Source organism: Squalius cephalus (assembly GCF_949319135.1).
Source record: "Squalius cephalus genome assembly, chromosome: 25".
NCBI classification, from domain to species: domain Eukaryota; kingdom Metazoa; phylum Chordata; class Actinopteri; order Cypriniformes; family Leuciscidae; genus Squalius; species Squalius cephalus.
Window position 1 is genome coordinate 23,020,253 of NC_137146.1, and position 21,875 is coordinate 23,042,127.

At 38.4% G+C, this 21,875-nt stretch overlaps 1 protein-coding gene across 4 annotated transcripts in view; it reads left to right on the forward strand.

Annotated features, from left to right (window-relative positions):
- The window catches only part of arhgap21a (Rho GTPase activating protein 21a), a 101,875-nt gene that overhangs the window by 63,912 nt on the left and 16,088 nt on the right, over positions 1–21,875 (forward strand). For 2 of the 4 annotated variants that reach the window (XM_079863828.1, XM_079863826.1), the window contains 9 exons: positions 8,019–8,111; positions 10,217–10,295; positions 10,706–10,760; positions 13,992–14,015; positions 14,973–16,953; positions 19,841–19,987; positions 20,082–20,184; positions 20,306–20,348; positions 21,579–21,698. In XM_079863828.1, the coding sequence (XP_079719954.1) occupies positions 8,019–8,111; positions 10,217–10,295; positions 10,706–10,760; positions 13,992–14,015; positions 14,973–16,953; positions 19,841–19,987; positions 20,082–20,184; positions 20,306–20,348; positions 21,579–21,698 (2,645 nt within the window). Of the gene's footprint in view, positions 1–8,018; positions 8,112–10,216; positions 10,296–10,705; positions 10,761–13,991; positions 14,016–14,411; positions 14,680–14,972; positions 16,954–19,840; positions 19,988–20,081; positions 20,185–20,305; positions 20,349–21,578; positions 21,699–21,875 lie in introns of those variants that run through there. The other 2 variants (XM_079863827.1, XM_079863829.1) reach the window with 2 other exon arrangements.

Consider the following 21,875-nt stretch of genomic DNA (forward strand, 5'->3'; position numbering starts at 1 on the left):
TAAATGTTTTTGTTTTTTTGAAAGGGTGTATGTAGTTTTGAGAACATATATTGTGCAAAACTGTAAGTATACAACATAATTTTGCAGATAAATAAAATTTAAGTACACTAGCTGCAGAGACTTAAGTAGGTCTAATGTTTATTATGGCTTGGAGCTTATGAAACCCCAAATTTAAAATTAGAATATTGTCTAACTGATGTCTTTTCAGTTAAAAAGAAACAACAACGATTCTTAAAATCGGGCGCTTTTAATAAAAAGAGATTATGTGCTACACCACTCACTAAGATATATTGGGAATAATACGCGCGCGCTGGTATTCAGTGATGTGTTTCGTTTTGAATTTGAGGTGGTAGAACGGATTAGTCGTGTGTTAACTTACCGAACTGTTACACCACACAGTCTACGTCGGACGGCTTAAATCCGAACCAAGTCCAAATAATGGATGTTCCACCGATCTTTTACACCAGCTTTCACTTTCAGCCGTGTTTACTTAAGATGACGACGAATATGATGCGTTCCAGCCGGGTGTTCCTCGCGGCCGCGGGTAGATTGCGTCATCATAGCTTGTGTAGCTTGAGCCAGCTCCCAACCCAATTTGGAGAATAGATTAACGGCGATATTTTTTTTATCGCGCGATAAGAGTCTCGCATTAACGCAGCGCGTTAACGCCGATAACGGCCCACCACTAATAAATATACACACACACAATATATATATATATATATATATATATATATATATATATATATATATATATATATATATATATATTTTATTTTTTTTTTTTATTTTTTTTTTAGAGGCACCTTTATAGGCACATCATAATATCGATAGATATACTCCTGAATAGAATCGTAATTGTTGCATTGCAAACAAACAGAGATGGTCCAAAATGTGTGGTACTTCATTCACGATAGAGGAGGGGTGGAATTATGAGTTTTTACCAACAGTTTGAGGATCCAATGGGGTTGCAAAACCCACAGACAGATATAAAGGGTGACCAATGGTAAATGATGATGGCATTTTCATTTTTGGCTGAACTATCCAGTTAAAACCTTTAATATTAGATAAAAGATGTGCAAAAAAAAGTTTTTTTTTACTCTTGTTTAAAAGAACATTGAAACATTTTTATTGTTAGATACTGCGTTCTAGTGTTGTCACAATACCAAAATTTCAGTAGTTGGTATATTACCAGTAAAATTTCACCGTTCGCTGTACCAGTTTCGATACCATAGCAAAACCTATTGAAACACATTACCTTTAACTATTTAACTACTTTATTTAATGTGAAAAAAAAAATGTTGATAATCTCAAAATATCCAAACTTGGCCTATGTATCTGTCTATCACCATGCTCTCTAGATATTGGTATCACCATTGGAAAAACTGTAAAGCTAATGCCAGACATGACTGGTCACTAGTGATCTCTGTAATGGATTGATGCATTACCCAGATGTTTTGTGTTAAACGGAGGTGGCAGCTTGTGCAGCTTTCTTATTGAGATGTGTGAAAAGTGGTTTGTAGGCAACAGACATGAGTGACAGCTAAGAGTGATGATGGGTAAGAACACACATTGGGCCACTGATCTATCGGCTTGGTTTTTATACTGGATTTCAAATAAAATTACTTGCCATTTAGAATATACTGTATGAAACAAATATGTGTATATTAGGGAATTCAGTTTTAAATAGTTAGCCTACTTCCATTTCATTTAGGTTCATGGATCATCCGAGTTTTCTCTGCACTGTCATAATACTATCATGGTTTACAAAGTAGTTCAGTTTTCTGTTCACAATAGTTTCTGTCAGTTAAATGAATGATGGGCATTCATGTCTTTATTTTACACTTGTGCAGCATACCAAGTCCAATTCCTTATTCATTCCCTCTCTCCCTCCTCTGTCTGCGAGTGAGAGATAGAAAGAGAGTCAGTGCTGTGTTGTGCAGGAATTTGGCCCTGCTGTGTAATGTTGAGGGGAATCAAGGGAATGGGCGTCCTCCCAACCGCTGCCAAACAACATTATCCAACACAAAACAACAGGAGGGCCAGCTGCGCACGAGAGACTTTAGCCAAAATAACACACACAGAGACGGGAAAAAAGACAGAGGAAAGATTAGGTCAAATAGAGAGAGTGGAAAATACTCGAGAAAAGAATATAGAGCAGAGTTTGGCACAGCTCATTCATTGTATCAAATTTGTGCAATCAGCCAAACAAATTGGAGATGGTGATGATATTATAAAGATTGTACAATTTTTGTATGCAAAAGTTATTTCACTGACTGTCTCAGGCTAAAGGCCCGGTCACTACCGGTCAATGTTTGGAATAATTACAATGTTTGTTTTTGTTTTTTGGGTTTCTTTTAGGAAAATAAGTTTCAGTCGCACTTTAGATTAGGGTCCAATTATCACTATTAACTACAACTTTTGCCTCAATAAACTCCTAATTACTGATTATTAATAGTTAGTAAGTTAGTTATTAAGTTTAGGTATTGGGTGGATTAAGGGATGTAGAATATGGTCATGCAGAATAAGGCTTTAATATGTGCTTTATAAGTACTAATAATCAGCCAATGTCCTAGTAATAGGCATGATGATAATAAGCAACTAGTTAATAGAAAGAATTGGACCCTACATAACATTTTATTTAAATAACATTTAAAATAACTCTTTCCTATTTTAATATATTTTAAAATGTAATTTACTCCAGTCTTCAGTGTCACGTGATACTTCAGAAATTATTGTAATATGCCGATGTGTTGCTCAAGAAACATTTCTTATTAGTTTTGAGGTTGAAAACGGTTGTGCTGCTTAATATTTTGTGGAAACCAACCGTGATTCACTACCTTTTAAAAGTTTGGGGATAAGTAAGATAAAAGAAAATAAATTAATACTTAATTTCACCAAGGATATATTAAATTGTTTAAAAGTGACAGTAAAGACATTTGCAATTTTACAAAAGATTTATAAATCCAAATAAATGCTGTTCTTTTGAACTTACTATTTATCAAAGAATCCTGAAAAAATATGTAAATGGTTTCCACAATAATATTAAGCAGCAAGAACTGTTTTCAACATGGATAATAGTAAGAACAGTTATTTTAAACAGTTATTATGCTGTTTGTACTGTATTTAGTAAATGCAGCCTAGGTGAACATAAGACACATCTTTCAAAAACATTTAAAAACCTAATTATTCCAACCTTTTGAACGCTAGTGTACTTTAAGCAAAATCGAACAACGAATGCATGTGATGTCATTTAGAACAAAATCAGGCTAAAACGAAGGTGTTTTGTTGCTGTTAAGGATTTTTTTTTTTACCTCAAGCTAAGGATGAAGAACTTCACTGTGATCATATCGGGGTCTATGTACAGTACAGCAGAGTTGGGTATACTTGTGTAAATCAAGTGATTCCGGCAGTTCCCACAGAGCCTGGTTTTGGGTTGAACTCATTTTCTCCTCAAACCCTAGAGCACTGTGTACCCGAAAACGCCCTGACACTCGTTCAACAGTTTGCGGTTCAAGTGCAGATTGCAGCAGATCAGACTTCGATTTCTCACAATAAGTCATATTGTGTGTTGACACTGGCTGGGTTTTGAGGGTGAGTGTGGTTCAAGCTAAAACATCAGTCATTTACTGTATACACCTCACGCTGAAAGAAGAAAGACCTCTGTAGACGAGAACACTGGGATATGAACTGCACTTTGGGGCTTTTAGTGTTGTACTATATCTAGGGAGAAGCAAACGGCTGGTAAAAGCAGTGTGTTTGTTGTGGGAGCATTGTTCCTTATTCCTTATTGAGTTCATACACACTCACACAGACTAACAAAAGAGATTCCAGACGCTGAGGGGGCAACACAAACCTGTCCACACAAAGACGGTTTTCAGCATGCCCTCCTCTGCCCTCTATTGATGCGTTGAAGAAAAGCATGTCTGAATGAGTCACCCGAGGGACGGCAGAGAATTTGGCACAGAGGCTAGTGTGAAACATCATTGCGCATGTGGACACATTCACATCAGACTGGAGTTACAGCCGTTAGCCTCTAAACTCTGAAAAGACACTTTAAAATAAATTCAGAAAATCATAATTTATTCACCGTCATGTTGTTGATTTCCTGTTTTCCATGAAATACGAAGTAGAATGTTCATGCTGCACTTTACCGTACAACAAAAGTGAATGAAGAAGTGGCTGCCAAGCTCCAGAAAGATAAAAAGCACATTAATATAGTACGTACAACTCATGCACTATATTCCAATTCTTTTTAAGTACCTTTGAAATGACCATTACACAGATATTGTGATTAACGTCCACAGCCCATTAGTCGATGGCTGTAATAGTGTATCAGTGGGACATCCTTTGGAGCCTCCACCTCTAAGTAAAGCACAGCCATTAAAAGTCTAGTCTTGGCAGCCTGATTCGATAGATGAGGATGAGCCGTATCATATTTACAAGAGATGCCAATAATAATCAGATTGGATCACAGTTCATATGTAATGGAATAAAATATTAACCTCCTGGTCTGGTACTGAGCCATTGATGGTATCCCATTACTAGAGCCCTCAATTGATCATATGAATTACTGCCCTCTACAGGATATGGATCAATGTTCAGTATTGGGTAAACCAGGGCTACTCAGTTGAACTTTTTTTTTTTTTTTTTTGGCCCAGATGATGTTTTCATCATTGTTGCAATTTATTGAGAAAAGATCTTGTTCATATCACATACCACAACTTCTCTACCTGACTTCTTAGATAAGCTCTTTGGGCTGAAGGAATCCTGCTTTTTGTCCTTTGAGCTTTTCAAATTAAACAGTAGTGATACATTGTAGTGCAAACCCACTGTGAAAAGAAGTACACTCAGCATATTTCCAAAAAGTGTATAAACTTCACTAAAGTAGGACTTCATACATCTTCATATGTAATTTCAAAATAATTTCTATTGTCTTTGAATTATGGTTAAAGTGTATGGCCAAATGTGCTGACAAGCATTTATGGTAAACTAAAATAGTCATATACTTATTGTGCTTTAGTTTGTTAGTCAGCATATCAAAATTAGTGTACTTCTTTAAAGCATGACAAAAGATTATTAAAGTCCCCCTGTGGTGAAAATCAAGCTTTTAATGTTATATATATGTCTGTGGTGTTTTTAATATGCTTTAAAACAAACCATGTGCCAATTCATAAGTCAACACCATTGCTGAGTGTTTTCTCCTTTAAACTGCAGTGAACCAAAGACAGTCTCAAAAACGTGGTTTGAAATCACTGGTGTTTCTGGCGTCACAAACTACCTTGTAACCAATCAGGTCAACGTGTGATCGTCAATGAGTGGATCTCTGAGCTGGTGTGAGTGAGTGGAGGCGGGGCTCATTTGCATATTCATAGAACCACGTATGCTAAATGAGGCAAGGGTGTAGAGACACATTCAAGCTATTTTAAGGCATGATTTTTTTTTTTTTTTCAAGGAAAAAACATTTAAATGTTTAATTTTGGTGATCAAAGATGAGTTTTAAGGGATACAATTAAAAAGTTTTACTTTTAGTGCAAAGTGCACCTTTTAAACGTATATTTATAGTCATGAAAGTGCACTTTTTAAGTACACTTAGGTGGCCTTTCATTTAATTAATATTATAGTATCTATAAGTTAATTTTGGCTTTCTCATCAGTGGCATAGTGACATATTTGAAGCTGAGACTTAAACTATTGTAGCAGTAGCATTGAATTCACTTAGACTGTATGAACTTCTGTAGAGCTGCTTTGTTTTACCTCTACTTGAATTAGCGACTACTAATTCCTGAATTTTGTGATGCTCACACAGCTGTATTTTATAAAGTGCTATATAAATACAATTGATTTGACACTTAAACATTCATTTTGTAGAATTCAAAAATTGGAAAAATAAGTTATAGTCAGAAACTACTGCATGTACATACATATACGCTCAGATGTACAGTATGTCAGAGCCAGAGAATGCTCAGTATTATATGTGGCCACTGGCCAGTGAGGTATTACATCATTCAGTATGGTGAAAGTCTTCTGCAATACCTCATGTGCTCGTAGAGGGAGCCTGACACCACACATCAGTGTAACAACATTAAACACTGCTTTTTTGTGTGGCCATATGTTAGTGCAAGCACAAGTAAGATGTATCTGTTTGCATCAGTGATTTTGTGTGATTGGTGAATGTTTTTTTTTTTTCTGCAGTGCACTTTTCTGTGTTGGTGTGGATTGAATTGAGTTTCTGATCCCAAACTACTCTACATGTAGGTCAGCACATAATCTGCCTCTGTAGGTTTCTGCAGAGTTTGAACAGCAGACATTTGCAAAGCTACACATCTCTTGCCCCTTGGGCGTTTGTTATCAGTTCGGTTAGCCAGCTCTGTTAAACATATTCCACAAGGGCTGCACTATTAATCATAATAAATCAGATATTTAACAAAATAAATATTTACTCTGCGTCTGCGCGTTTCAGTGCGAAGTGCAGCTCATTATCCGTTGCCGTTTGCAGTATCTCAGAGCGGAGCGGTTCGCGGTATCTCTGCGTCTGCTCTGAGTTTGGGTCGCTTTAATGTGCATTTGGGAATGCAATATGTGCCAGCAATCTTCAAATACTTGAATGAGAAGTGCTTATCATCAACAACAACAACAAAAAAAGCTTTAAAGTCTGCATGAAACCGAAGTTGCGATAGTCTTTTGTTCCCTTTTGTGATGTATCAGTGTGAAATGATAGAGTGGGACTTGATTTTGTTCATCTGCAATTGATTATATGGTTGTGGTTTGCTATTGACCGTCAGGTTGTCACGCCCTTGCGCCGGTAAACAAGTCATCAGAGAAGAGATGTTGTTGCAAAAGGGAGAGGAAGTTATTTTTATTAAAGATTATGAGGACACATAAATTAAAAATAATAATAATAATGATGTGAAATATAAATAATTTATAATAAATACCTAAGTATTATATTGTCCATTTTGATTTCATAGTGACTTTAAGGGCTTCCTGTGTTTTTCCATCAAAATAAAAGTCAAAATAAATGAAGACAGCCATAAATCTTAGAATTGTAATTTTACAGATGTAAAATAAATTAATAGTTTTAATAGAACTGTATTATTTTATACCGTTAATGTATTTTACAGTAAAATAATAGTAATATTTCTTATTTTGTTTTTATAATGTTTTATTCAATATTATTATCATTATTATATATTTATATTGGTATATAATCATACATTTTGGCGAAATTGTGCAGCCCTACAAGCAAGCACATTAAACCTTGGAAAAAAAAAATATATTGTAATTTTTATGAGAACAATAGCAAATTGATTTGTTCGTGTAGCCCTACATTCCACAGAATTATACAGATTTTCCTCCATCATAGAAAATGATGAAAACGTTCAGATTCCTTGTTGGTCTATGCAAGCTGATAATTCAATATGTGGTTTGTCGCAGTTGTCCCAGAGATGATGCACTTTTTCAAAGGCTTTGTTATGCCGTTTCTATGTATAATGGAGTAAGATTCTTTTTTACTGTTGACAAAATGTCCAAAAGTAACGGACGAGTTTGCTGGTAAATGTTTACGACTCACAATATGGTTTGCAGCATCAACATTAGATATTGCATAGCCTACTAATCAGTGCAGTCAGTGTGTCATAATGTAGGCGTTCAGTCATCATGTTCTGTCAGCATGATCTAGCCCCGTCAAATATGTGCACACACACTCTCACACGTAGGCATGCGCATATCTTATATTATCTTATGCTTTACTCAGATCAGATTATGAGAGATTGCAGAGGATTCACAGTGAGCATGACTAAAGCACAGTAGATTAACATGTGCTGTCTCGTTGTGCAGTATAAGTCTGTGCGATATTACCGATTTCATTTGGAAAATGCACGAGAAAAAGAGAGGACATGACCAAGGCTTGACAAAGTTTTATTAGATATTCCAACATGAAAAATCATAGAATTTGTGAAAGAATTTTTGTTTTTGATGACTCTCAAGTGACTCTTGCTCTTTGTCTCGTGCCATCAGGGAGACAGAGGAACAGACTGGAGCCAATGGACACCATCTTTGTCAAGCAGGTGAAAGAGGACGGCCCCGCACATGGAGCTGGACTCTGCACAGGTACTGGTTCTTGTACAAGTCTCGAGACATGTTTTAATGCCCGTATTTGATGTCCGTTATTCAGAATTACGATACTGCTAAATTACAGTTTAAGACTGTAAAAAACTGTACAAATTGTTCTGATTGGTCAGTTGTAGACCTATCAGACCTAAATATCAGATTTTCACTAGATGATTATCATGGCGAAAGAATTCACAATAACGTTTTTATCACAATAATTCTGGGGAAAAAATATAAATGATGATATAAGTTAGATTCATCTTTTGTGTTTTCTCTTTTTTTGGCCAATGAATCACAATCTCAAAATACAACTATAGGGAGGCGGGGAGAGTGTTTGTAACCAAAAATGTTACAAAAGCCTTCAAAAAGAATGGTACTTCCTGCAGACTGGGATGTCTAATGCCCTGTCCAAAAGCTTCCACACTGGCGAGCTAAATATTTTTGGGTATGGGTAGAGTGTCTCGCTTTCATCTGTCATCTCCTCCAACACGATTTTTTTTTGTGGCAGAAGTAGCTGTGCACTGATACTTATTTTTACCATTTTTTATGACAGGTGGTGACCAACCAGCGTTAATGTGCACCACCACCACTAACTATATTGGAGTACCAACCAGATAGTTGCTGGATCATTTGTGATGTGAATGTATGCTATCAGTATTAATTTGTTTGAAATATCACAGTTATCATCAATATCATCAATACTGGTATATTGTGACACCCCTAGCCCGTTGTTTTAAAACTAACATTGGTGAGTTGTACACCAGGTGAGATTTTGTTGAAATTATTTATCTATTATACTGTCTTAAAGTCCCCTTATTATGCTTTTCTGATATTACCTTTCATGTAGTGTGTAATATAGCTGTGTGTGAATGTAAAAGGTTTTTAGAGATAAATGGAGTTATTGTCTCCCAAAAGAAAAAAACAATTCTGAACTTCCTGAAACGAGTCACCAGTAATTTCAGCCCTGCTTGAACCTACAAAGGTTTGTAATAAATTTGCATAATGCCAGACTATGGTCTTCATTGGCTTCTTACAAACAACGTCTACTTTGACCCGCCCTCAAACACTGTAGTTGTAGCTGAGGTCTGAGGAGTTTGGTTTGTGTTGTCGACACGTGGAGAAGGCACTGTTTTCTTCTCTGCGAAAGCAAATCCACTTTGCATGCACTTCCAAAGAATGAGGACTCAAGCTCGAAGTCATTCGGTAAAACTGACATTGTTACTGTTCGTATCACTGTGTATGCAAGTGCTGAGGAAGCCTCCGGAGCTTAAATACAGATATGGTAGTGGGTTTTTCGTTTCCGACACGTGTTGTAAGCGGTAGACCAATCACAACAGACTAGTTCATCTGACCAATCAGAGCGGAGTAGGCTCTCTAAGACACTATGAGAAAAGAGTTGATTCTGCAATTTATATTATGTATTACTTTTTGACCTGTAAACCTGTTGTAGGAGACCTCGAAAACAAAATTAGGAACCTTTAAAATAGCATAATAGGGCACTTTAAAAATGCAGCTTCCAAATACGTCCATCTGACACATACATACAGTACACTAGCAAATATAAAAATAGCTCAGATAGACCACACATCCTGCTTGTCAACCCCCTTAAGACACAAATCTTTGGTTAACTGATGCATGAAGGCATCACTACTAAACAGTTGGAGGTAAACCAGGCAAGAGGTCATACCATCAGCCAGCATCCAAAATGCATTGGCAGGACTTCCTCATAAGCAGCTGAAATGTTATGTAAGTGTGATCAGTCTGGACCCAAAGAAACATTGAGAAGTTATTACTATGTTGGTCTCAGTGGACAGACTTTTGGGAGGGTCCAGAACACATGTTCCCACAATTATCCACAATATCTCGCTGCTGGCTCACTCTGATTGTTTTCCTGTGAATCTCATCTTCAGCACACAACAGTCAACATATCTGAACAAACATACTTACTCCAGGGTTCTGAATTCCTGTCCAAATCTGTAATTATTTTTACCATGGCATCATGTGCCATGATTTCAAAACACGTATTAAAAAAAACAAAAAAAAAACATCTTTTTACATTACTGACCTATAGCATCTGGCTCTCTTCCTGTTTCTCCTTCCCACAGGGGATCGCATTGTAAAAGTCAACGGAGAAAGCATCATCGGGAAGACGTATTCCCAAGTAATTGCCCTTATCCAGAACAGGTAATGTTGCAACTTGCACTGCTTGTTCCAGCCCCTGAGGGGTGGTGTAGCCTCAATAGTTAAGGATCTGACTTGGTAACTAGTTGTAGGTTTTGATTTTAACGTAAATAAAATTGTATAAGATACTTAATCCAGGAATACTTGCTGCTCTCTATCCACATGCTCCCTTTTTGCTCATTTTGTGGGTTGATTATCTGTTCCTGCTAAGTCTTCCAGATAAATCTCTTAATCCTTGAGGAAGTTTAATGAATATGCTCTTTATTGCATAATTTTATTTGGTAATGACACAGCTAGCAGTTCTTCCTTGTTCTTGAATATCATGAAAAGCACTGTACTCGTGACTGTATTCATGACTTCGTCTGAGATATAATTTTCAGTTAATAATTAATAATAATAATGTTTCTTTGCAGTGACACATCTCTGGAGCTCTGCGTAATGCCAAAAGATGAAGACATTTTACAGCTGGTAGGTTTTATTTCTCATGGGTTTACTTGTCACACATCCAAAAAATCATAATTTCTTGGGCAAACATAGATTAATCTTCAGGCTTTCTCTCGCATTTGTATTGGCTAGTTAAACTTGATCAGTTAAACTTGTGTAAATTCTTATTTGAGATCTTTTTTTTTTTTTTTTTTTTTTGTGGCCAGTAATGTCCTTTCAAGTTTAACATTGTGTTGTGGTCAAAAGATTTGGCTTTTGAAGTTTCTGGGTGAAAAATGGATGAAATTACTTAAGCAAAAGGAATTGTTGGAAGGGAAGCAGAGCAGTGGAGACAGATGGCACCAGTTTGTGTAGGTGAAGATGCTCTTCCAGGCGGAGTTCAGTGATCCAGTGGAGCAGAGAAGCGTGATGGCGCCTGTGTGTGTGTGCGTGCTTATTTTGAATTCAGCTATAATGAGGTTTTCCTCAGAACTAGGGATGTAATGCCAATCCCATATCTGAGCACATTCCAGACAGAACTCCAAATCTCAGGCTGTTACATGCCAGCCACATAAACTCATCTTCCACTGTGGAGCCCTCGGGCACTTTCTGATTTGACAGTTATGAGTCCATCCAGAGTAGAGTTTTAGACTTAGGAATGACACTCATGCTTGTTATTTCAGCAGTTCTAGCAACAAGTTCTCTTCCAAAACCTACAGTCTTCTACTGTCTGCATAGGGATCTTCCCTCTAAGGTAGCTATGTTCCTCATAAGTGACTGATTTGAAACCCTACATACACTCAGCAAATCTTTACCACATACCAATAACGCTCCTCGCGAGAAGATAACTCTTATTAGAATACAGTTTTATGATTGTTACTTTTAGATATTATTTTTTATCATTATTAGTAATTTAATGTCTTTTTTTTATAAAAAACAACAACAAAAACAATAGTAATCCAAGATTAGGAAAATACTAATATTTTATCAACCCTTATAAACTTTGTAGTCATTTTTTGCCATCAAATACAAACCTCAAAAGACATTGAATACCTCAAAGAAAACACGTTTATATTCATTTTTATACTATGGGGCTGTTTGAATGCTTGAATCTGATTGGTTGACGAATGTTCTAAGGCATGCAATTATTTTCAGGGAAACGCACATCTAAAGTAGTTCCAGGCAGGTCTTGACTACATTATAATTCCACCTCACTTTATACTAAAATAAATTTTAGTTATTTCAAATGTCCTTATAGACCTTATGTAGCCCCGCCCCTTTTCAGCGCTGCGCTCATTGTCTTTTGAGTTCCGGTCTGTATTTTCACAGCGATTCTGCGTGTTTATTAATTAACGGCTCGTTTTAAGTCATCTGCTTTAAACATCACAGTCATTATGATAACTTTCGTTAACTTTACATTAAGTAAATCCACTTCAAAAGCTAATTACTCCTGGACAGCAATGCCATAGAAATATACAGAGGGAGCGCAAAAACGTAAGTTAAAAGACAATATTCTAAAGATGGCATCGCCCTCGTTTCTCTGGCACATAAGGTCTATAGAGTACAACAGAAAAAGAACAAAAACCCAAAACAATTTAAAAGCTACATGGGATTAGATGCGTAAGAAATTAGTCCTACACACAAGAGCGTTTTAAGGACAAAAACCTGACAAATGTCTTAAAATGCATCATCGGTACAATGTTTTGAGGTGTGGTAACCGTAGTATATAAGCGGAATAATTAACTCCGGGCCATTGAATTATTGAAAAATATGGCGCTTCGCATTGTGGCTGAATTACCACTTTGTGTGTGCATTATTTTCTAAAAACAGCCCATTGTCAATTATTCCTTACTCAAACAACACAATACTAATGCTTTAACTTGGGAAGAGTTCAGAGATCAATATTTGGTGGAATGACCCTGATTTACAACCACAGTTTTCATACATTTATGGTAAAGGCTGTAGTCTAAAATTGCCTTAAATTATGCTGATGACAAACTAGCTTTAGAAATTATGGATACAACACAAAGAATGGGTGTAGGTGGAGTAGAGGCAGAAAATAAAAGGATCATATTACCATGTGTGCTTGGGAATCATAGGCAGAAGATATGTAATGGACTTCAGGGAACGGCAAGTACTATATGCAAAGTAGTCAGCTGATCAGATCCAAAGCAGCACCTTGCAAAGTGCCTATTTTGACTCTGAAACTAACAGGTAAAGGACAAACTCATAGCAGGTATAGATTTAAATGTATATCCATCCATATGCTTGCCTTATTTGTAGATGCAATTCATTTTGTATTCTTCCATTGCACTGTATTAGCTACATTTCAATCCATATTGCCAGATTATGTGTAAAAAGTTTGGATAATATTTTCACTTTTTTGTTTGAGAAAATCATGAGAATATAATTTTTAGCAGTTTTATAATTTATTTTATTTTTTAGATTGATATAGTGACAGACCATATCCTTGAAATCCAATGTGAAAGTGGTCGTAGAAGACACATCTGAGACCTGTATTACTCCCCGGTATAGACAGGAATGAGTCTTAGCTGACCACTTGTAATTGAACCACCTTATTAATATCAGATGTAAACAGGTCCAAAGGGCATACAAACAACAGAAAAAAAGAATATGAAGCTGCCATTTGAAAAGAACAGAATTGTGCGGACAGTCACAGCACTCTTAAAAATAAATCTTCTTTTTGGGCATTGATAGTTCCATAAAGAACCTTTGACATCCATGGAACCTTTCCATTACAAAGGTTATTTATAGTAGAAAAAAAACAGTTATTACGATTATTAAAAAAGTGGCTATTTTAAGAAATGTTCACTAAAAGTTTCTTTGGGGAAAACTTTTTGGAACCTTTGTTTTTAAGAGTGTGTTTAGGTGGAAAGGAGCCACATATGCAATGCATAAGAGAATGTTGGCTGACTGTGAGTTTGTGTGTAAAGGTTTTACTTGGTTTAAAGCTGCAGGGACACTCTGGAAAGAGCAGCAGTTGTCCCCCTCTGATCTCAAGTGTGTCCTCCTCTGTCTGGTTCATCTCTGGTGTTGGACTGGCAGGCCTCCAGTAGTCTCTCTCTCTTTCTGCTGCAGTGTGTATTTATAGCGTGCTTTATCCTGCACTAGAATGACAGCAGCACTGTCTGGAATAGGGGCTGATTGCTTCTGGTGTACCTGTAGAGCTCTTGTCATCTTCCCTCACCATTGCTCTTTTTTCCTGTTCTTTCTTCCTTTGTTTTTCCCGCTGTCAATCTAACCTTCCGGCTGCAGTTCTCCAGGGATATCACAGCTCTGGTAAGAAGGAGCTAAACCTGTCACTTGCTACCTCGCTTCTGTTATGTAATTTTAACCTTTTGCGGTTGTTTCTTTGCCTTCGCATGAAAAATGCATGTGTATTCCATCTCCCTTTGTACCTGTAATGTCTGTTAAAATCCAGTCTTTACCTATCTTAAGAACTGCAAGCTTGGGGACAGTATATGCTTATTCAATCGCAAAACACGCTTTTCAAAAAAAATTTCCTTATTTATTACACTGCCATAAGGTTGCACCTTAAAATTTGTTGACTTCTGAGTCATCTTTATTTCCATAGAAGAGGCGGAGCAGACAGAGGAAGAGAGAGAGGGAGGGACATGCCTGTGTAACTCGACACTTCAGGTGTAGAGTCAAAAGTCCAGCTATCACGTCTGTACTCTCATTAATGCCTGAGCTCTGTCATATGCACAGAGACAACTGAGGCAGAAATAACTTTATATATTAACCTGGGATAAGAAGACGCATTGTAAATGGAGTAATTTCCTGTGCAGAATGTAGTATTTTGACCTTAAGGATTTTAGTTGGCTGTTGACTTTGTAAGATGATAACACAGCAGCTACTAGCGTCTGTAGAGTGCTCGGTGAAAGGCTGCCCTCCTCTCGCTTTTTCCTCTTGTCTGCGCACTGCTCTCTCTCCTCAGCTAAAGGTAGGTAAGCCTCTGATACCTAATCCCTCCATGAGGTTAAAGGCATTTGAGCCTGGCTACTTGACCTTTTCCCCTCTCTCACTTTTCCTGGGATGCATTTGAACTTTAGAGAAAGACATCGGGGTCAACCTGCCCCCTGTAATTTACTGGTTAAATAGTAAAGTAGTAAAAAAATTTACGTTTGATACAACATTAACTATGTTTGTAAATAATCTATTTTCCATTTCAGTATTTGTTTAGTGCATGTAGTGTTACTCATTCTTTATATTTAATAAAATTTCCCTTCTTTTCAGGCCTATTCTCAAGATGCGTACCTCAAAGGAAATGAGGCATATAGTGGAAATGCCCAGAACATCCCCGAACCGCCACCAATATGTTACCCACGGATAGAGCCCAATGCCTTGGCCATGGCACAGGTGTCAGAGCCATCATGCTCTGCCGAGGCATCATGTGGAACCAGACAAGGAGCAAATCGATGCCACAAGCCTGACATAGGCTGCCGCATTGATATACCTGTATCTCACCCTATCCCATCTCAAACCTCTCAGGTCCCCAAGACCCAAACTGTTGTGCGTGTATTTAATGAGAACGTTAGGACAATGGTAGCATCACCTGAAACTACAGATCAAACTTCACATGTGGTCTGGGCTGGTCCCTGCCACAGGATGGAGGAGAATCTGAATGCGGCTTCAACAGACCCAAGCTTTAACAGGTCCAGAGCTCATGTCACTTCATCTCCAACTGGGGCAGCACAATCACCGCACAAACCCAACAGAATTGCAGAGCCCACTGGGTCCTCTGACAAAACTGCACAGACTTGCATAGACATGAAGCCTGTATCTTCCCACAGACATACCTTAACCACAACAGCAGAAACCTTCCCATCAGCCACCTCTCCCTCCCCTTACACACCATCTCCTCCACCAGCCACCCCTTCCCCCTGCTCTCCCCATCAGAATATTGACTGGAGGAACTACACCACCTACAAGGAGTACATTGACAACAAACGGCTCTACATGTATGGCTCCCGGACTATTCAGGAACGCCTGGACAGTCTGCGAGCTGCATCCCCTTCCAGTACAGGCGAATACAGCAAGCCGAAGAGCGCGTCAACAACAGCTACGCCCTCACGGGGCTTTTCTGGTTCACAGCTGAGGCGGAGGAGCGCCTCACATGATCGGAGTTATCAGGTATCTACTGTGCTGCCTTTGCGTAGTGCTTCTCAGGAGAGGCTTGGTGGTTCAGAACAGACTGCTCTAGCACAGAATTGGCCCCGCAGTGCTTCCCAGGATGCCCTCCCGTCGGTCCCCACAGGTATGCTGAAACCGCGAGCATATTCTTGTGACTATCTGGGCAGACAGAATGAAAATGCAACATCCATGCTGGACAGGCAGGCATGCTGCAGAACTGAGACAGAGGATTGGTTACTCATGCACAGAGGGGATGAGGCAAGAGCAAGCAGACAGTCTTCTTCCTTACGCATGGCGCCTCACAGAACACAGGGTGTATTTAGCCCAGACAGACGAGGGGGCAGTTACCCAGGGTTGCCTATCACCCCTCTCTTCAGCAGAGGTACGGATTCATTGCTTACTTCCAGAGCTGAAAGCCTGGGTAACACCTTTGCACCTTCCGTAAACAGATCCTCACTGCTACCTGAGAAAAATTATGTCTCAGACCCTTCCACTGCTGCTGCTTCTTATGTAGCTTCTGCCCTGGCCTCAATACAAGGCCACATCACTGGTAGTTCCAACACAGGCCCCATCAAAGACCAAAGAACACCGCTCACTGCCAACCACATGCCCCACAATGCAAAGCAGTTACAGCCTAGGGGGCGGGCTGACAGCCTTCAGGAGCCTGTCAGAGAGGTAGCCCGTGGACATCGCTCTTCTTCTTGTTCTGCCGTCACTAAATCCAACAGAACAAAGCAAGGTGGATCCAAGCCCATACTGACCAGTAATGGAACAGTTCCTCAGCAGCCTAGGTACATAGAACCACAAACTCCCAATGAGAAGGTGGTGGAAGGCATCGAGGGTCCAAATGCCACTGTAGTAGTGGTTCGGAGGGAGAAGTCTGGATCTCAACCTATCCGCCACACTTCCTACATTCTGGCGGTGAATGAGACAGAGGGAGGGGCTGAACCACCTGCAGTCTCCAACACATGCTGGCTGCCTAACAATACCCCACGCGAAATGTACATGAGGAAACTAGGAGACCAGTGTAAAACCTCCTTTTCAAGCAACCTTGATGACTCACTGGACTCCATTCCCTTCATTGGTGAGATGCTTTTTCAACTATACAAGATAACCACATATTCTGTTGTTATAGCAACTGTTCAGTCTACCCTGAAAGGAGATGAGTTTTGAAAAGGTTAACATGTTTTTAATATATTTTTTGTTACTTTACTTTCAAATACTTTTGTCCTGTAGTTCCAGCATCTTCCAAATTCATATAAAAAATGTATACTTTTACATATTCAAGGGGGTTTGCATATGCCAGTTGCATCTCTTTTGGCTGTTTGCTCGCTTAATTTTTTGTGTAGGTAAAATGTTGTGTTAGTAGTGTGTTTAGCAAAGTGATTCTCAGAACATATGTTCCTGCTGCAACTCTGTTTATAATATTAAGCAGCTGATGGGACACAGGGAAAAGACTTTGTCTCAACATTCACTGTTTTATATTATTCAGAGCTAAACATCTAACTAAACATCTGAACTTCATCTCCCTACTTTTTACACAAGGCTGTCATTGTCTACTCGATTATGCTGCCACACTAGAGCAGGTCTTGATGAATTTGCTTTTTATTGCTCAGATAAATCATATAAAAGACCACACTGTTTCTTCGTTCTTAATGGGCCAGGTTTTGCATAGAGAGCTTTAGATCAAGTGGTGTACAACAGTGAGGTTTTATGATGTTAACAGTAATAACAGCAGGATGAACAGCTCAACTCAATGTAAACAAAGTTTGCAGAGAGGAGTGATGAGTAATTTGAGTTCTGGTAATCTGTTTGTTTGTGTGTGTGTGTGTGAGAGAGAGAGAGAGAGAGAGAGAAAGAGAGAGAGAGAGAGAGAGAGAGAGAGATAGAGAGAGAGAGAGAGAGAGAGAGAGAGAGAAAGAGAGAGAGAGAGAGAGAGAGAGAGAGAGAGAGAGAGAGAGAGAGAGAGAGAGAGAGAGGAGGAGGCAGCTTAAAGAAGCACAGTGTTTTCTAAGGTGTATTTCGAGTCATTGGTCATCCTCACTATATTGGCCAATTTCTAGATATTACAGACATAAAGATTCCTCAGGTATGTCCAACATGAAGACATTAGAATTTGTTGATTGGTTATCACAAATGGTTGTGCTTCTCAAGATACAGTTCCATACTCCACCAGCCTGCACATTTAATTATAGATTGTGTCATGGGCTTTGATATGTACACAACTAGTTCAGTGTGTTTGTGAAGTGCATGGGTCAGTCTCTGGGAGCATCTCCAAATTTTAATGTACACCAGTACAGTGATAGGACATGACATCATAGTCCACAGGGGCACAGATAATGTGACATACTGACACATTCCACCCAAGGCAACCACTTCCACGGCCATTCCCTGACACTTTCCCACTCCCCCCAGTTCATCCACAGCTTGGAAACCTCAAACAAACAAGAGGGCAGTAAAGTGATATGACAAAGTAATGGAACATACCAGTGGAAACTAGCTCAAAGATTTCTCTTTTTTTGATTAGTTCCTGAAATCGAATCTCTTTCAAAACATTTTTTTTTTTTTATGTTTGATTTGGTAGAATGTGTTATACAGCGTGTTGGTCAGTAAATCCAAACGTTCCTCTATCATCCATCTACCTTAAATATGGCTTATCATTTGGAACATGCAAGTAGCAACTTTACATAACTCTAACATTAACCTAGATAAATGTGTGCTATTATTAGGTGCATATCCATGTGTTCGTGCTGAGTGTGGAAGCTGTAAAAAAAAAAATATATATATGATCAATAAGTTATGACAACATATGTTTTTACATTTCTTTAACTCATCAAAAGTTGTTAAGCAATTTAAGTCAGTTTAATGTAATATAAGTTGAAATGACTTAAAGATCCAAGTTGATTGTACTTAAAAATTTAAGGCAGCAACTTTTTATACAGTGTAAATTTTAAGCGCGCTTTACTTTTACTTATCAGTTTCATTTTTTAAACTTAAAATACCCTTTTTTGTCAAACAGATAAGAGTAATACAGAATTCCAAACGGTCTACTTTTATTTGTGTACACTCACAATAACAAAAAAAACGTTGTGCCTTTTTTTTTATTTTGTGTAAAATTTAAATAAAAAAACAGGATGTGCTTTTTGACGTCTGTCTCTGTGAACTGGAGCGTGTCACAAAAATTAACCGAAACTCAGCGGATAGGCTACTTGCCTCACAGACATGAGAAATATATCTATAGAAAGCTACGAATGTCTACTTTTAAATGAACCAATTCGAAAACAATTACTCTGATTATGTAATGTACGTAATTATGTAATCCGTATGAAATCCGTAATTTTCTCTCTATAGGCGTGTTCACTATACTGTGATGTCGAGTCAGTATAAAGCACTAGTTTATTAATAAACTATTAAAATGTTTTTTCCTCCACATTCATAATCATTACTTTTGCCAGTGCTTTGCGGCAAGCTTTATGCATGTGCTTGTGTGCGGAATTGCCTTCCGCACACAGAAATATTTAAGTAATTAAATTAATATAGGCTAAACGTGCAATTAGTCGACTAATGGATTAAATGAACAACTACTAGTCAACTAGGAAAAATGTTAGTCGGGGCAGCCCTATTAGACTTTTTTTTTAAGTTAATTTGTTACACTTTGGTTTGGGTTTGTTTTGTGTTTTTTTTTTTAAAGACTATGACTATGGTAGAGTTTATGATTAATTTGGTTGACTGTGTTGGGTGCTCCAACAAGCAAGCAGCTTGTTGATGCAACCTGTCTGCTCTATTGTTTGTAGTGTCTGTGTATAAAAAGGTGTGGGAGTCTTATCAATTTAATGATTGCTCACTAGCTGTATGAGTAAGCAACTTTCCTCTTGACTGTCTGATTCTGTTGTGTCTTTTGGACTACATTACTCCATGCAATACACTACAAAGATAAAAGATCGTATGTGTCTCATGTCTGTTGTCATCAGATGAGCCGTCAAGCTCCAGTAATGACCATGACACAACACACATTCCTGCATCTGCCGTGATTTCCAGCACACCTATCATCACCACCATCCCACCCAGTCCAACTTCCCCTTCTCCCGTAATACGCAGACAGCTGTCCCATGACCAGGGTGAGGAACATCTCTGCCAACACATACAATATCTTAGTGACATCAGAAATGTGTTTGTTTTTTTACTATGAATTCACCCATATCTCCAACCTAGATTCTTTACGACTCACAATTCTGGAATCTGATTCTGGAGCTAAAACAGAGCGCTCCAGATCCTTCGATGAGGGCTTGGATAATTACAGAGAAGAAGGAAGAGGGTATGTTTACAGTCACTACTTAAAATCAAATCAGTACAGTGACCACAAGGATGAAAAGTCAACCTTCTTCCATTACTGCATCTCGCATTATATGACCTCTGTCTTTACTGTGTTTGTACAGGCGGTCGATTAAACTCACCCATGGATTCAAGGGCCTTAGAAAGGTGAGACTGCTGTAATAGAGATACTAAATGACTAAGACTCACACTAACTGCATTATGATTATTTTACACCTTAGATAAAGTTCTGTCCAGTTGGCACCTGATCTCCAGCTAACATCAGGGGCCCTATTTTAATGATCTAATCGCATAGTCTAAAGCACACAGCGAAAGTGCACTTAGGGCGTGTCTGAATCCACTTTTGCTAGTTTAACGACGGGAAAAATGGTCAGCACGCTCGGCGCATGGTCTAAAAGGGTTGTCCCTATTTCTCTTAATGAGTAATGGGTGTGTTTTGGGCATAATGTGCAATAAACCAATCAGAGTCTCATTTCCCATTCGCTTTAAAAGCCAGTTGCGCTCGCGATATGGCGGATGTGATATTTACATGGCGGAATTTGCAAGCGGAAAAACTGAACTCTTCTTCAGAGCATCTGCTCGTGCTCAAGGTTAAAGCGCTTAAGCAGACCATCTACCGGACAAGTCGGATTCCACCATATCTTTATGTACACAATAATAATATTTTACATTGTAATCCTTTTATTTTTAATATTTGGCATGTTTGCGTGCTGCTCCGCGTCCATGTGTGTTTAATAAGCAGAGTGTATGCACGTTGTGGACCCGCCTATAGGCGCACATTACAAACGCACTCTTTAAATAACAAAAAAAATATTGCGCCATTGACTTTAGACCAGGTTTCAGTTGGTCAATGGTGCAGTCTATTTCAGTTGCCTCAAAATAGCAACGCGCCAACAATGCGCCTGAACACACCTCGTTTTCAGACCAGCATAAATGCATTTGCTATTTGAACAATGTGGCGCAGGACGTGAAAATGATAACTGCGTCGGGCTGAAACTAGCAAAAAACACTTGCGTCGAGCCTGGTGCTGCATTGCGCCGGATGCATGATAGGACTCTAAATCTGACAATTTAATGGGATTTTCGATGAGAGAAGTGTAAGTTTAAAGTGTCACATTCATGTTTTTCATAGTCCCACCTGTTAGCACAGAATGAGTGTAGAACCATCCACATTGGATACTGATTAAATAAACAACATATTTAATTATTTTGATTTAAATTTGGAAAAAAAAAAAAATATATGAGTGAAGTTTCTGCCTATAGCATTGCTTTTCATCTAATAATCTGATGTCCTTTTCAATTTAACTATTGAACTCAGTGGTCCTCATTTTAGTGGCAGCTGTCAAATAATGTGAATTTTGCATTTGGTGTGTTTCAGGCTGTTGACAGGTCATCTGAGGACTCTGATTCTAGGAGAGACTCTACTTCAGATGTCTTCACTGATGCCACAAAGGAGGGTCCGCTTCATTTCCGGCAGCTGAACTCAGATAAGGGCAAGGTACAACACCATTAAACACCAACATTCACAATCATGTTTTCTCTTGTTCTAGGTCTCAGTACTGAATGAAAGTGTCGGCAGAGCATGCTGGTCTGTGATGCTGTAGGAGTCCTTCTCAAACATATTGTAAACGTGTTGAAACGAGTCTGAATGTGAATGGCTGGCAGGCTTTCAGAA